Source organism: Thermothielavioides terrestris, chromosome 3 (genome assembly GCF_000226115.1).
Source record: "Thermothielavioides terrestris NRRL 8126 chromosome 3, complete sequence".
In the NCBI taxonomy this organism is placed as follows: Eukaryota; Fungi; Ascomycota; class Sordariomycetes; order Sordariales; family Chaetomiaceae; genus Thermothielavioides; species Thermothielavioides terrestris.
Genome location: NC_016459.1, coordinates 2,299,641 through 2,315,582, shown reverse-complemented (window position 1 = coordinate 2,315,582; position 15,942 = coordinate 2,299,641). Strand labels below are relative to the sequence as shown.

Here is a 15,942-nt window from a genome sequence, read left to right as displayed (position 1 = left end):
GAGTCATTATTTTACTATATAATTTATATATAAACGGAGTGAATAAGGCTAGTTATATCCTGATTACTATCTTGTTTATAAAGATGACTAATAGTATAGGAAAGAGGTAGAGGAAGCTCCTTCTATATATCTTATATATAGATCGTATAACTGTTAGAGGCTCTTATAGAATATCTCCCTTCTTTCTTATCTACAACTATAAGCCTATTAGTCTAGTCAAGTTTAATGTTCCTATTTAGTAAATTCTTACCTAGGACTCTATCTATACCTAGATAGAGGGAGAGGATCCTATAAGACTCTATATAAAGCTTATTGCCTTCTATACTTATATCCTCTAGGAAGCTAAGTACAACTATAAGATTGTCGTTAAATAGGTTGCTATAGCTTATAAAAAGCTAGCTAAACGCTACAATAAGGCCTATAAATGTAAATTTCGCCTAGAAAACACGGTAATATCTATTGGCGACCTCGTCCTTATCTACAATAACGTTTAGTAGCTAGATATAAGCTTAGTCTAAAAGCTAGAGTATCGTTGGTTTAGCCTATTCTACGTTTAGATAATCAAAGACTAGGACACTTACTTCCTAGAGACTTTGGATAATATACCTATCTAGACGCTATATCCTCTAAATTATATAAAGAAGTTCTTTAAACTAGATAACGTCTAGCTAGAAGTAGATAGTATAAACCTGTTCCTCTACTTAGAGGGGTATAGCGACGACGAATATTACTATAACGGTTGCTACAACGATAGCTACCTCGATAGAGGCTATCGCCTCGATAGTCGCTATAACAAAGTATAGAACGACGGGGGAGCTAATCCTAGCCCTAGCGCTAACCGAGATTTAGCTACTTTAGCGCTCTATAATAGAGAGATATATACTAGACACTTCTAAGGAGAACGCTACTACCTCGATAGTCGTTTAAAGCTCTATAAAGATAGTAAAGAGGGGTCGAGTACTACCAAAGACAACTAGAATATTAGCGACTAGACTATAGGTTATCACCCCTATTAACTAGCTAAGACTTCTAACAATAGTCAACTGGTTAAACTTCCTTATAGCAACGAACTATATAGCGCCTTAACTAGTCGATAGTACCGCTTTAGCGATCCTTATTATATTTATAGCGATAGCCTACTAAGGGAGGAAATTATATAAATAGTTGCTAAGGACGTTGCAACTATAGTAGAGGAGGAGGTCCTTAAGGAAGAAACCCCTAGTTGTACTATAGCGCCTTAGGCAGGCTAAACTCGTACTACTACAAAGGGGGTAAAGAAGGAGTAACCTCGTTAAAAGCTTATTATAGAAATCCTATATAGAAAACTACTTAGTTTTTAACATTAGCCCTCTAAACGTATAAAGATATATAGTTTAAGAAGGAGGGAGGTCCTAGAAGCTACTACCTCCAATAGTTTCATTAACGTTTTACTATATTTTCTTCCTAATACCTATTGTTATATTAGCCTTCTACTTACTAATAATATCTCTATTAGCTACGTCTCACTTAGTCTTCGTCTATCTACTATCGTTTATTTATTTTTATCCTTTAAGCCCTTATTCTTTTTCACTAGTATCTAAGTTTTCTTTCTAAAGGGCGGCTCTACTCTTAGAGGCTTTATAGTCGTTTTTACCTTTTCTTTTTCACTTTTATCCTTTAGATAGATAGTTTCTATTATATAGGACTAAGTTTCTTAGAGCTAAAGTTAAAGCTAAGAAAAATCTATAATTAGGATATATAGTCTTTCGATCTATTATCTATAGGCTAAGCTCCTAGACTATATCCTACCCTCTATTTATCCCTATCCGTTTTCTCTATCCTTTAGTAACGTAAGCTTTTACGATTAGCCTAGTACTATACTATTTGTTCTCTAATAGCAACCTCTAGTAGGATAAACCACTTTTAGCCTACCTCTTCTAGGTATAGCTTTAGCCTAGGATCGTTCTTCGAATTGTATAAAAGATAGTCCTATAAGATTAAGTCCTAAGCTAAGTACTTCTAATCATTCCTATAGACGTAAGTCTAAGTATACTCCTTCTCTAACTAGATATAGTTAGTGTACTTATTGCTAAAGAGAGAAGTAAGAGAAGTGTAGCTATTAAAGGGCTAAGTTATATAGACGTCTCCGTCTTTACTAAAAAGAGTTGTTGAACATTAGTATAATAGTTTATAGCTATAGCAAAGCACCTTGTTACTATAAAAGTATTAGTCTTCTTCTACTTAGAGGGCGAATATAAAAGGGAAGTACAACGTTTATTTACGACCCTATACCTAGATTAAAAGCGTTGACGCTCGGTTTAGGCGTATAGTAAGATAATATATCTAACGCTTAAATGGTCTACTATTATAATGCTCTATAAACATTGGACGAAGGACCTAGATATTATAGTACTATTCAACTACGTTAATTAGCCTATCGTCGATATAAACCAATCGCTATATCCTATACTAATCTTGCTAATTGCTTAGTAGGACCTATTGGATATATAGTAATCTAACGTTTAGTCGATAGATCTTAATTATACTATAAATAGCCTTATATTTAACTAAGATTATAGTATACTTATTAGTATAGCGTTTATCTTTCGATATTAGCGAATCCCTTATTTTACTTTAGACTACCTAGACGTATTTCTAGGCTATAAAGATCGTTGTTTTCGATATTAGTAAAAGATCGATCTAACAGTTTGTAATCCTATATAGTAGTAGCCTCTAGTCGCTCGCTTTATTAGTGATTTCCTACGATATATCGTAGATATACTAGTTGCTTAGCATTATAGTTTCTAGGTTATAAATTTATATATAGGAGCTATATATAAATTTAAAAAGGAAGTAGAAGACTTAGCTAAGAACCTAATCCGACTAGAGAGAGGAGGGCACTAGAGTAAAGTGGTGAGAAAGTTAAAAAAAGAAAATAGTTCTAGGATAGTAAGGAGGAGAGGAAGGCCTTAAGAGTTTAGGGGGCAAATGCTCATTTCTAGCTAATTAGTAGACGCTATAAGCCTTATCCGTTTTCTTTTACCTAGTTTAGGAAAGAGCTAAATAGCCCTCCTACCTTCGAAGGCTTGCCTACCGCTTTTTCTTAATCCTCTTACTAGTTCGCTTACGATCAATTATTTCTTTTATCTCGCCTATTATACTCTAATTTTTTCTTGTAATCGTTTTAATTAGTCTAGATCTTTCTACTTAGAGAGCGACTTTTCTTATAAACCAATTTTTTATATACTATCGTAAATATCGCTATAGGCTATTGTAGAATTCCTAATTTTATAGGGCCTATATAGCCCTAGGCCAATATAATTGCTAACCTAGGATAGAAGCAGCTACTTAGAGAGCTTAAGTTTTATATACTACAAGGTTTATAAAGGCCTATTAGCGATAGCGATTAGACATAGTATTATATCTCCCTTATATAATAAGAGCTAGGCTTAAAGATACTAGGCTACCTAGGTAAGACTAGCCCTAAGCTTTTCCTATTTTTATAGACTTTAAAGAAGTACCTATAAGATATAATTAATCGACGACCTAATTAGATCCTAAGCCCTTAGCTTAGTGTAAACCCTAAGATTATAAAGTACCTATTCCTAGACTAGCTAGAGGAAAGGTCCCTAATAGATCGGTTTTTCAATATCTATTTTATAGATATAGGTATTTTGCTCTTCGATATAGAAGGTATATTGCTTAGTAAGGAATAGCTAGATTATAGGACAATCTTAGACGTTATATAGTTTTTCTTTCGTCTTTACAAAGACTGTCTCTAGATCTACCTATAGCTAGTCTTAGACTATAGTCTTATATTAAAGGAGTTCTACCAATTTAACTAGAGGGTCATTGCCAACAATTGCTATTTTTAAGTTTTCCTTTACTTTATTGATAGAAGGCATTGGGTAGTTGCGATCTTCGATTAAGTTAGAGGTTAGCTCTACTACTTCGACTCCCTATTTAAGAGCTTAGAGACATATACTAATATCTTATTAAAGGTCTAGATCGCCTTTCAATCTATCTATAGGTTCCTTTAGATATAGCTATATAAAGAGGTCATCGTCTACTACCTTTGATAAAGTTTAGAATAGGAGTATAGATAGTTTACCCTTAAGTTTATATAGGCCTTTCTTTAAGAACTCTAGCCCCGTCTTCTAAACGGATAGACGTAGTTTAGACTACCCTAGCTTTGACTATATTAAGGAGATAGTAAAATAGTTGTATAGTAGTATATATTGTACTTATAGTTAGAAACTTATAGACTAGCTCTTAGTACCTTTAAGGATTGCCTACTTTATACTAAAGTAGTCTCTTCACTGCTATAAGATAATAGTAAAATATATAAGCTCCTTCTAGACCTACTATCTTCGACTAAAGAGCCTATATAGTCTATAGTCTTAGAGTACAACGAAGATAAGGTAATCGCAGTCCTCTAGGCCAACGACGTATTTATATCCAATGTTCCTAGACTCGATGACCTACCTATATATCTCTATAATCACTTTAGCGATATAGAACTTAAGATCCTAGCTATATACTTAGTAGTATTTAAAGAAGCTTAGCTCCTTAACTAGAGTAAGAAAGGAGTAATCGCTACCGCCTAAATTATCCTTATACCCTAGTTAAAGAAGGACGTAGCCTACTAGGTATACTATTATAGAGTTGTAGGACTCCTACTAGATAGATAGCTAAGCGATATACTACCTTTATAAAACCCTATAGACGACCTTAGACAATAGCTATAGAGTACGTTTCTAGTACCTAGCACTATTCCGCCCTTTCGACTAAAGGACTAGTAAGCTACTTTAAGTCTACTAGTAGTATTTATAGAAGATCTTAACAATATATCAATTTAATAGGATATTAAAGCTAAGATTATAGAGATTACTATACTATAAGCGACTACGATATAAAGGTTTATTAATACCCTTATAGACAAGATGGACTAGGAGCGCCTCCTTAGTAGCGACCTAGTCAAAGATCTTAAGGCATTAGTATAGGTAACCTTTAAAAAGATAGTACTTAATCTCTACCTCTAGGAAAAGAAGACGCTCGTCTATATACTTATAAGGAGGCTAGACTACCTTAAGATGCTTTATACACTAGTATAAAAGCATCTTTAGATATATAGATCACCTATATTATCTAGCTAGACGTTACCTTTAGTGCAATACTATAGTAAACGCCTTTGCAAAGAGCCTACGAAGCTTAGACGTCTATTTCGCCTACTACTATACAACCTATACAACTATACCTTCGCTTATAAGTATAAGTATCTAGTATAGTAGTAGGGCTAGGATATATATATCAAGGAGGTAGAGGAGTATAAAAGACAGTAGGATCAGCTACTATAGCCAACTAGACCTTTACAAATCGAGCGAGCTATATATAAGGAGTAGCTTAAAGAGTAGCGACGATAAGAAGTACCTACTAAAAGAGCTTTTAAGGTATAAGCTTACCTATAGGAGTATATAGTAAGCTTGAAAGAGAAGTGTAGATTAGGGTAATAGACTAGTTAGATATAGGGGGACCTAGTTTTTCTACTTTTCTATTTATCTTAGAGTGTTATATTCGTTGTTAGGGGGTCTAGCCCTCTAATTATATATATTTAAATAGGCTAAGCCTATCTTCTTTATCATTAAGTAAGATATTAAGCAGTTGTCAATATATATTCGTTGACACTACGTTGGTGGTCCTCTTTCTTCTAGGAAGGCTATTGAGCCTCTCCTTTCGTTGTTCTACCTCTATTTAGACGGTGGGCATTCGAGCTATTGAGCTCTAACCGTATTCTTATTGTCTTTTATCTTTCTACTATATCCCACTAGACGTACCTAAGCTATATGTCTTCCTCTTAGGAGACATCCTTCCTACTACTCGATATGTACTATCTTCATCTGTCTAGAGGTACACTGTATTCCTTTAGGAGCTATCTCGTACGCCTGATCCTAGGTGTAGTAGGGTAGGTTGGTATAGAGGTTTTACACCATTTTAGTAAGACCTAGACGAACTAATATATATACCTCTAGTAGAAGGCTAGTAAAATCAGAAGGTCAACGCTCAATCCTACCCATTGAGCAAGAAGGACCGAAAGGTCCTCGACAAGACTTTCGACAGCCTATATAAGTAAGGCTATATAACCTAGGCCACCTAGGCTACTCCTTTCGTATACCCTATGTTCGTAGTATAGCGACCTAGCTACAATAGAGAACTTAAGGGCTACGTTGTCATCGATCTACGAAGCTTGAATCGTGTAACGGTGCCTAATAACTATTCCCTGCCCTTATAGTCGGAGATTATCGCTAAGTTATATAGCAAACGCTTTATTATAGCGATCGATGCCACCTTGTTTTCCTACTAATTCGGCGTATATCCACTATATCGTAATCGATTTACTTTAATCAGCCTACATAGCCTTGAACAGCCTACAGTTTACCTAATAGGCTACTGCAATTCGCCTATATATATATAGCGTATTATAGATCGACTGCTCAAACTGTATTCGGCATATATACAAGCTTTTATCGACAATATCGTAATCTATTTAGACGATGCTAAGGATTATATACAGTACCTAGATACAATTTTCAGCCTCTTTGCCAACAAGAATATCGCTTTCTCACTAGCCAAGTTATATATAGGATATCTAAGCGTTGAACTACTTAGCTTCTACGTTGATAGCCTAAGCCTTACAACTACTATATAGCGCGTTAAAGCGTTTAAATAGCTCGCCTTTCTATATACTCTTAAAGCGCTTAAATAGTATATCGGTGCTATAGGCTTTCTACAGCACCTAATCCTATACTACATATAGCTAGTAGAGCCTCTACAGGCTCGTAAGACCACATTGCTAAGAAAGGGCTACAAGGAAGGCTGTATTAAGACCGGTAACGCTTCTAAGAGGATGATATAGGGCAGGAGGAACAGGGGGGTCATGTGACCTATATATCTATGTACGTAGATTAGATAAGGGTGCCCTACGCCCCGCGTTGCAGACTTTGCGACGCTAGGCCTATTCGGGCAGGCGGTGTACGTATATATGTTCTGCCCTGCAGACATATATTTCTTAGTGCACTACCGCTCGGATCTTCGATCTACTATCACTATCAATCGACATCTTATTATTCTACGCATCTATTGCACTTCTCTATATCAAGTAGTAGCTACGACTTATAGGATCATTGACCTATTTATTTCCTTCTTTTCATTATCAATCGACTAGTCTACGTAGCGGCTTTGCCAATAGTAGTAGCTAGTTGAACTATCGCTTTCTTCGCGTAGCGACTTGACGAGGTCGATAGCGTTGAAGGCACTTAATTCTACTTCGAACGACGGTTTAGTCGAAGAGCCTCAATCGCATAGCGGTTCTACTGATAGCGATTGCGATCTTCAGTTATCGATCGATTAGTCTATGTAGCGGCGATCGCCAATAGCGTCGTCGACAGTAGTAGCCGATCAACTATCTAGTTCTTCTTATATAGCGGCGACGGCCAATAGCGATTAGAACACCTTCTTCTTCTTCAGCCCTCCGACGAACCTTTTAGTAGGCCCTCGTTGACTATTCTTAATCGACCTTAATTAGCCGATTAAACTAGTCAATAATACGCCTATTCGACCTAGCTTCCGCGATTTGAACTAAGGCGATAGTCAAGATAGCCGATTACAGCTACAATACTCGTTCTTGCGCCTCCTCGCTAGCTAAGCAGCTCTCTAAACGCGATACTGCTATATCTAAGAAGATCAAAGAGACGATACGCTCTCTGTGCTAGGGATTTATTCCCCTAGCCCTAGAGCCGCTAGTTCCAAAGGATCCAACTTATATTGACCTTGGCTAAGAGGATCCTAACGATATACAACTAGGCGATAAGCTATCCTTCGAAGACGCCTAGAGCGACCTCGAGGAAGCTAAAGACATTCTGAACCTCCTAGAGTATATTAAGGTCGGTACTAATTGGCCTTTTGTCAAATAGCTTAGCTAGACTATAGGCGAATATACTGCTTTACTTGAGGATATTGTTGCTATAGTTAATTAACTTCGAGCTAATGTCACTGAGATTCGACCTATACTCGATAGGTTAACGAGCTTTTATAACCGCTTTAAGGACTTGCTAAGGCTTATAAATCAACTCTAGGTAGCCGTTACCTAGACTAGAGAAATTACTTAATAAGTTTAGTACTAGGATAAGCTTTTCGCTTAGTATATACAATATATTGATAATTAGCTAAGTAAGATCGACAACGCTATTGCCTAGCTAGCTACTAAGGACTAATCGGCTAATCCTATATTAGCTAAGGAGCCTCCGCCGGCTACTCCTATATCGACTATAGAGCTATAGCTATATACCCCTTCGATTCAGAGCTGTCGCTTAGTAGCAACAGTAGCCTCTCTAATAAAGAGCCTCTATACGCCTCCCCTAGTCTAACCCGTTTAACCTCGTATATAGACTGCCTTTCCTATCCCTTTAGAGGGCGTTGATATCGGTATAGCCTATAACCTAGCTATAGGTACGCCATTGGTACGTCAAGCCCCTATTACGTACCCTAACAATTTGTGTTTAGGTGGTTAGCGCTAGGCTACGTTGCTTTGTAGCGACCTACCTTAGGCCAAGTCGCCTTAGAGCGACCCTCGCTAAGGCGAGCTACCTTAGGATAGCCAACGCTAGGCTACGTCGCTTCTTAGGCAGCCCCCTATCGCTAGTGGCTATAATCTAAACGATCTAGACAACCTAGATAATAGCGATAGTAGGCGCCGCCTAGACAACTATCTAAATAACTATCTACTTTTCTAGCCTCCTCTGAACCGTGGTTACTAAGAGTATTTCTACAATATTGCTAGTACTAGAGGTAGCCGATCTATCTTTACCTTTAAGATTAAGCGTAATGACATTAGTACTTTCAACCCCAGTTATAAGGACCTTGATGATATAAGTATCGTTATAGATAGTAAGAACGTGATTTTTACTAATATCCATTGCTTTATCTAGCGTTTATCAACTTTTCTAGAGGACCCCGACATTGGCTACGATATAGCCTAGTAGATCCTACACCTCCTATCTATAGTTCTCGCTAGCTAAGCTCTCTTCTAGTAGAACAGCGAAGTCACTATTTAGGAACGTTTATAGTAGCGCTAAGCTAGCTTAAATATAGTCTTCGATTAATTAGTAGAGCGTTTTACAATAGATCGGTAAGTGGCTATTAACAAGTTTAACTGAGGACAGTTAACTATTAGGTATATTGTAGAGAACCTCGACGCTCTAATAAACTTCTTCTAGAAAAAGTTATATTTTATATATACAGTAGGCTAGATCAATTATAACAATTTAAACTAGTACAACGCTATAAGCACTATTTATAACCGTCTAGACTCGACTATTATATCTTTTCTCCTATAGCTAAAGACGAAGTATACTCTAGTGTACTATATATATAAGATTGTAGAAGTTCGATCTATACTTGTTACTATAGCTTACAATAAGTTCCTAGAGTTAAAGAAGTCTTCGCTTATTAGTAAATCCACTACTTTTGGCAATACCAAGTTTAATAAGAAGCTCTCTAGGCACGTCGATCGTTATAACGATGATTGCTAGAACTGCAACTACGACGATAACCACTATAACCGAGATTACGATTAAGGTAGTAAGTACCGCCTAGATAACCGCGATTCTAAGCGTAACGATTGAGCCTAAGACTAAGTACACCTTATCAACGATGCTAATTCGAAGACGTTATCCGATTTAGAAGTCGACGACGATACTAATGCTGACCGTGAGTTATCTGTTTTCAACGATACTAACAAGTCGGATATCGCCTATATAGTTTACGATTCAAAGCTAATCTATTATAAGTGCTATTAGACATTTAATATAATTCCTACTACCAACGTATATATCTATACCTATAGTAAGATAATTGTTCCTAAGAGCGTTCGCTACTATCGAGCTAATTAGGCCAACCTAGGCTATCGAACTTATAGATACTGCGATACCCTGTTTGATTTGTAGAACTAGCTCTTTAAACACCTAAAAACCTATTTAGTAGCCACTTCTAGCTCTATTAAGTGTTTAAAGTAGGTAACTACTGTCGCTAAGGATGCCTTAGAGGACAATATCCTACTAGCCGAAGGCTCTAGCCCTACTAGGGATTTTGCTACTAACCTAGAAGTGTAGGAGGCCCTCGAAGTAGCTAACCTAAGTATCGATAGCCTATATAACGCCTATACCTACTTATATATCAAGGCCTACGCTTAGCCTAGCTACGAAGACCTAGAAGTTTGCTTCGATCTAGGTATTAGCTATTCGATTATCGATAAGACCTTCCTAAGTACTTTCGAACACTCGATTAAACGCTATAATAGCTATATTCGTAGTATTGGAAAGACTTCGCCTACCTAGTAGGCGACCTTCGTTATTTACCTGCTAGGCGTTACCACTACTAGCCTAGTACTCCTTAAGTTTACTCGGTCCACCTAGGTAGTAGATAAGCTATCTACCAACCTCCTATTAGGAGCCGACTTCCTAGATCTATATTAGGCCTCTATCGATTATAGTACGAAGATCGCTAGCCTATATAGTATCTTAGGAGGATTTAATATACTATTCGCTATATATATTTGGACATTCCCCTATATATGTAAAGTTAAGACTATACGCGCCGTCACCTTATAGCCCGAGCAGAAGGCGTTTATCGCTATAGAATATAAGCCTCTCTCGATAGACCGGTCTATAATGTTTAACGTTTGCTATCCTACTATATTGAACGCCGTTGTTAACGCTAAAACCCCTAAAGTAGTAGCTCTTAAGAACCCGACCAAGGGAGTTTTTACTATTCTAAAGCGCTACCCTATTAGCTAGATCGAGGATATTGACAATAGTAGTTATATCGCCTATTCCTAGGAGACAGCCTTTATAGCATTGACTATAGCGACCGCCTTGATAGCAATGTCTACCATTGTAAACCCTAGTTCAGTTTAAACCGCTGTTCAGTACACTAGCCCTAGCGTATCAACTGTATTCGATATATATAGCCTAGTTTATACTATTCTAGGAGACTCTATATAATTTATAAACGATATTTCGTCCTAGACCCTAGTATCTTCGTAAGACTCGCTAGAGCTATCGACGCCTTATAGCAACGTAGTATATTAGCTAACTACTTTATCTAAATCTAGACCTGTATTATACCAATTAGTGCACCTACTAGGCTAGCCTACCTAGCCTATATTGCGCTAATCGATCTATGATCCTAGCACTGATAGTTATACCAATAGGTGTAATCCTAACCTCGAATTGCCTCTTAACGACCGTAAGCCGATAGTGCTAGAGAAACACTTAACTCTAGGCCTTAAAATACCTACCGACTTACTAGAGATACTTACTTTAGAGGGTATATACGTATATACCTAAGATTGTAAGCTAGCTTAGCGATTTGTTAATATTGTTAAGCGTTATCCCCGTCTGTGGAAAGATAAGGGCTAAGTTGTCTAGGACGAAGAGGATATAATGTAAATGCCTATTGTAGAAGGCTAGTAGCATTAGAAGATCTACGTTTACCAATACCCTCTAAGCGTTTACGATTATAAAGTTTTTAATACTACTTTTGACGAACTATATTGGTAAAAGCGCTTTGAATAGGCTACGAAGGCTACTCCTTTTATATATCTAGTGTTTATTGTTTAGCGTACTTCTCGTAGTAAGATCAATGGCTACGTAGTTATCGATTTATACGCTTTCAACAAGGTTATAGTATTCGACAACTACCCTCTACCTTTGTAATTGGACATCATCGTATATTTATAAGGTAAGAAGTTCATTACTACGATCGATGCTATATCCTTCTTCTATCAATTTAATGTATATCCTCTATATTACGACCGCTTTACCCTAATTAGCCTTTGTAGATTAGAATAGCCGAAAGTATACCTAATAGGCTACTGTAATACCCCTATATATATCTAGCGTTTTATAGATCAGTTGCTTCGCCTTTACGCCTCTTTTGCCTACGTATTTATCGACGACATTATTATCTTTAGCGACACTATAGACGAGTATACTAAGTATCTAGAAACTATCTTCAGCTTATTCGAGAAGAAGAACATCTCTATTACGCTAGCTAAGTCGTATATTGTATATCCTAGTATAGAGCTGCTTAGTTTCTATATCGATAGATTTAGATTAACTAATATAGAGTACTATATCGTCGCCTTTAGGAACCTTGCTTTTCCAAATAACCTAAAGGCTCTAGAGTAGTACATCGGCGCATTAGGATTTCTATATTATCTAATCCTATACTACGTATAGCTTATCGAGCCTTTCTAGAACTGTAAGACTATATTGCTTACGAAAGGCTAAGCTACTAGCTAAGTGTAAAATGGCAACCCTAGTAAGTACGTCGCCTATTGCGTTAAGACTTCCTTCGAGCCTACGCCTACTAAGAAGGCCTCCTTCAAAGCTATTTAGGATACTATCTATAAGCTAGACCTAACTATTCTAGTCCACTTTAACCCTAACAAAACCCTCTTTTTATAGATCGATAGATACCTAGAGCGTAGCTTTAGCGTTATAGCATTCTACCTTACTAATAGCTACGAATAGAAGCTTAGAACTGTTATCCTATCGACTTAAGTTTAGCCTATTATATTCCTAAGCCAGTGCCTTACTAAGGAGGAACTCTAGTATAGACCTTCCAAATAGGAAGTCGTCTACCTTGTTTAAATAGTTAAGAAGCTATATACTATAATCTATTTGTCGTATAAGCCTATCGTTGTCTTTATAGATTATACCTCTATAAAAGGCATTGTTAACTAGACTATTTTAGATACGTCGTCTACTGAGCAAGCTAATTATAGACTTATCAACGCCTCTATTTACCTCTCGTAGTACAACTTAGAAATCTATCACCTTCTAGGCTACCTAAATTTAGTACCTAATACACTTAGCCATCTAAAGGCTCTATAGGATAACCTAAACTATAAAAACAGTTCTATCGACGACGACGTAGTCCTCAATAATATCTGGTTCGCCTTCGCGAAAGCGAAGTTGGATAACGAACTTTAAGTTCGCTTTATAGCTATATATTCTTATAACGCTAAGTAGATAGCTATTATCAAAGATCTTACTGTCGAATTGGCTATTAAGGGCAATAGCAAAGTTTTCTCTTAGCCTAGCCTCCCGTTTATCCTTATAGATAGCCTTCTCTATAATATTCAACTAGATAGATTGTACTCACTCTATATACCTTACAATATAATTTAGACTATTTTAGAAGCTACCTACAATAAGAAGTACTACTTTAGTATCGAACGGATATTGTACGACTTACAAAGTATATCGATAGCCTATAAAACCTACAACGTTAAGAAGTACGTTAAACTATACCCAAAGTACTAAGTTAACGCAACGGATCGTCGCCCTAAACTAGGTAACTATCAACCGATTCAACTATCTAATACCTTACCAATGTATATTATTGCTATTGATTTTATTCTAAGTCTACCGAAGGTCCTAGCTACTAGTTCGCCCTAGTAGCTCCTAAACTACGACCACTTCGACAGCTTACTTATAGTATCTTATAAGTCATTGAAGCGTACCCTCCTTATTCTAGGCAATTCTAGCTATTTGGCCTAGGAATAGGGATATATTCTAATTCGCCAACTGCTTCTTAGCGACTAGGGCGTATCTACCGTAATTATCTCCGACTATAATCGTAAGTTTACTTCTGACCTCTAGCAAGGCGTCTAGAAGGCTCTAGGCACCAAGTTGCTAATAACAACGTTCTACTACCTATAAGTGGATAGCCTTTCGAAGTATAAGAACTAGACTATAGAAATCGCGATCCGCTTCTATATATTCGAGTACCCTAAAGGCAATTAGCTAGATATCATCGTACCTCTGCAATAGCACCTTAACAACGTTTATACTAAAGCCGTTAAATCCTCGCTTTATAAGTAGCTCTTTAGCTTTAAGCTTCCTAGACCTTTAGAAGCTCTTACCAACTAGGTAGCCGCTAAGCCGGCTACTATTCTAGCTCTATAAGATGCTCTACATTAGGATGCTCAATTGAGTATAGACTTTGCTATAGCGTATACTAAACGCTATTACAATAGTAAATACTATAACATTGAGTTCAATATAGGCGATAAGGTTTATTTATATCTATACCACAGTTACTATCTCCTAGGCAACCTGCCCTAGAAGTATTTGCAATAGTATACTAAGCCTTTTCCAATTAAACGCTACGTTAGCCGCCTAGTATACGAACTAGATCTCCTAGCCAATATAGGTATCTACCTAGTTGTTTCTATCGCTTACCTTCGCTTAGTCCCTTAGGAAGAAGATCCATTTAGCTACAATACACTACCTCCTAGCCCAATCATCGACTCTCAATTAGGCTACTCCTCTAATAACAATAAATTAAGCGATAAATACAAGGTTGATATAATCCTTAACTACAAGGTTATATATAAAGGCCTTAAATACTTAATTAAATAGATTGGCTATAGCTAAGAAGAGAGCGTTTAGAAGACTGTACCCAAGCTACGTTATATATAGCGCCTAATCAACGAATACTAGGCTTATAAAGGCGATTATCTAGACCGCCTAGTCTCTCGAGAAGAGCCTCCTACACCTAATCAAGCATCTTAACTGGCCTACAAGCGTGGTTGGCCTCGTAAAAACCCTGTTCCCGCTAGTAATAACAAGATATAGAAGAAGTCAGTTGATCGCTATCCAGATCAATCTGGCACTACGCTTCTAGCCCTACGTCATAGCACTCGATTAAAGGGTATTTAACGATATAGAGGATCTAGATAGGTTGGGCAATGAGGGCATTGCTGTTTTTTTCTATAGGCCCGGACTTGATATAGGGTAGGAGGAATAGGGGGGTTATATAACCTATATATCTGTGTATATAGATTAGATAAGGGTGCCCTATGCCCTACGTTGTAGACTTTGCGACGCTAGGCCCATTTGGGCAGGCGGTGTATATATATATGTTCTGCCCTATAGACATATATTTCTTAGCGCACTACCGCCTAGATCTTTGATCCACCATCACCATCAATCGACATCTTGTTATTCTACGCATCTACTGCACTTCTCCGCATCAGAGGACCACTTACTATATAAAAACGACCTTTGAGCCTACACTAGCTAAAAAGCTCTTATTTAAAGCGATCTAAGCTACGATTTATAAAGAAGACCCAACTATCCTATACTACTTCGATCCTAATAAGCAGCTTTTTATACAAATTGATAGCTACTTAGAACACAGATTCGGTATAATGGTATTTTATCTATATAATAGCTATAAGTAGGAGCCTAATACGCCGATTCCATCGACTTAGGTACTCCCAATAATGTTTCTTAGCCAGTGCCTCACAAAGGCTAAGATATACTATAGACCTTCTAAATAGGAGGTTGTATACTTGGTCTAGGTAATTAAGAAGCTCTGGACTATAATCCATTCAGCTAGGTTACTAATCAACGTCCTTACCGACTTCACAGCCACCTATAGCATCGTTGCACAGACTCGCCTCGATACGTCTTCCACTAACCACGCTAACCAACGGCTTATTACCATTTCTGTTTACCTCTCAGAGTATAACCTTCAGCTATACCATCTGCCTAGCTGCCTCAACTTCGTACCGGATGCCCTTAGCCGCTTAAAAGCGATATAGGACCCCGTTAAACGCCTAGAAGGCCTTATAGTGCTCGACAATGTGATATTCGCCTTCGCCAAAGCCTATATAGAGGAGTCACTCCGGTAGAAATTCATCGCTATATATAAAGAAGACTCTAAATACAAAGCTATCATCGACGATCTAACCAACGGCTCGCTATCTGCTAAGAGCAGCGAAGCTTTCTTACGTCCTAGGCTACCTTTTATAATAATTGACGGTCTAATCTACAACATCTAGCCATATAGCGTATACCTTCTTTACGTACTATTCAATATAATTAAGGAAGT

General features: G+C 37.3%; 1 protein-coding gene across 1 annotated transcript; it reads left to right on the top strand.

Moving 5' to 3' along the window:
• Positions 1 to 6,490: 6,490 nt before the first annotated feature.
• On the top strand, positions 6,491 to 6,685 carry THITE_2049609 (uncharacterized protein; the record flags this gene model as incomplete). The annotated part of the gene is made up of 1 exon (XM_003654207.1): positions 6,491 to 6,685. A coding segment is annotated over one exon (195 nt), but the record flags the coding sequence as incomplete, so codon positions are not given.
• Between the last annotated feature and the right edge of the window lie 9,257 nt (positions 6,686 to 15,942).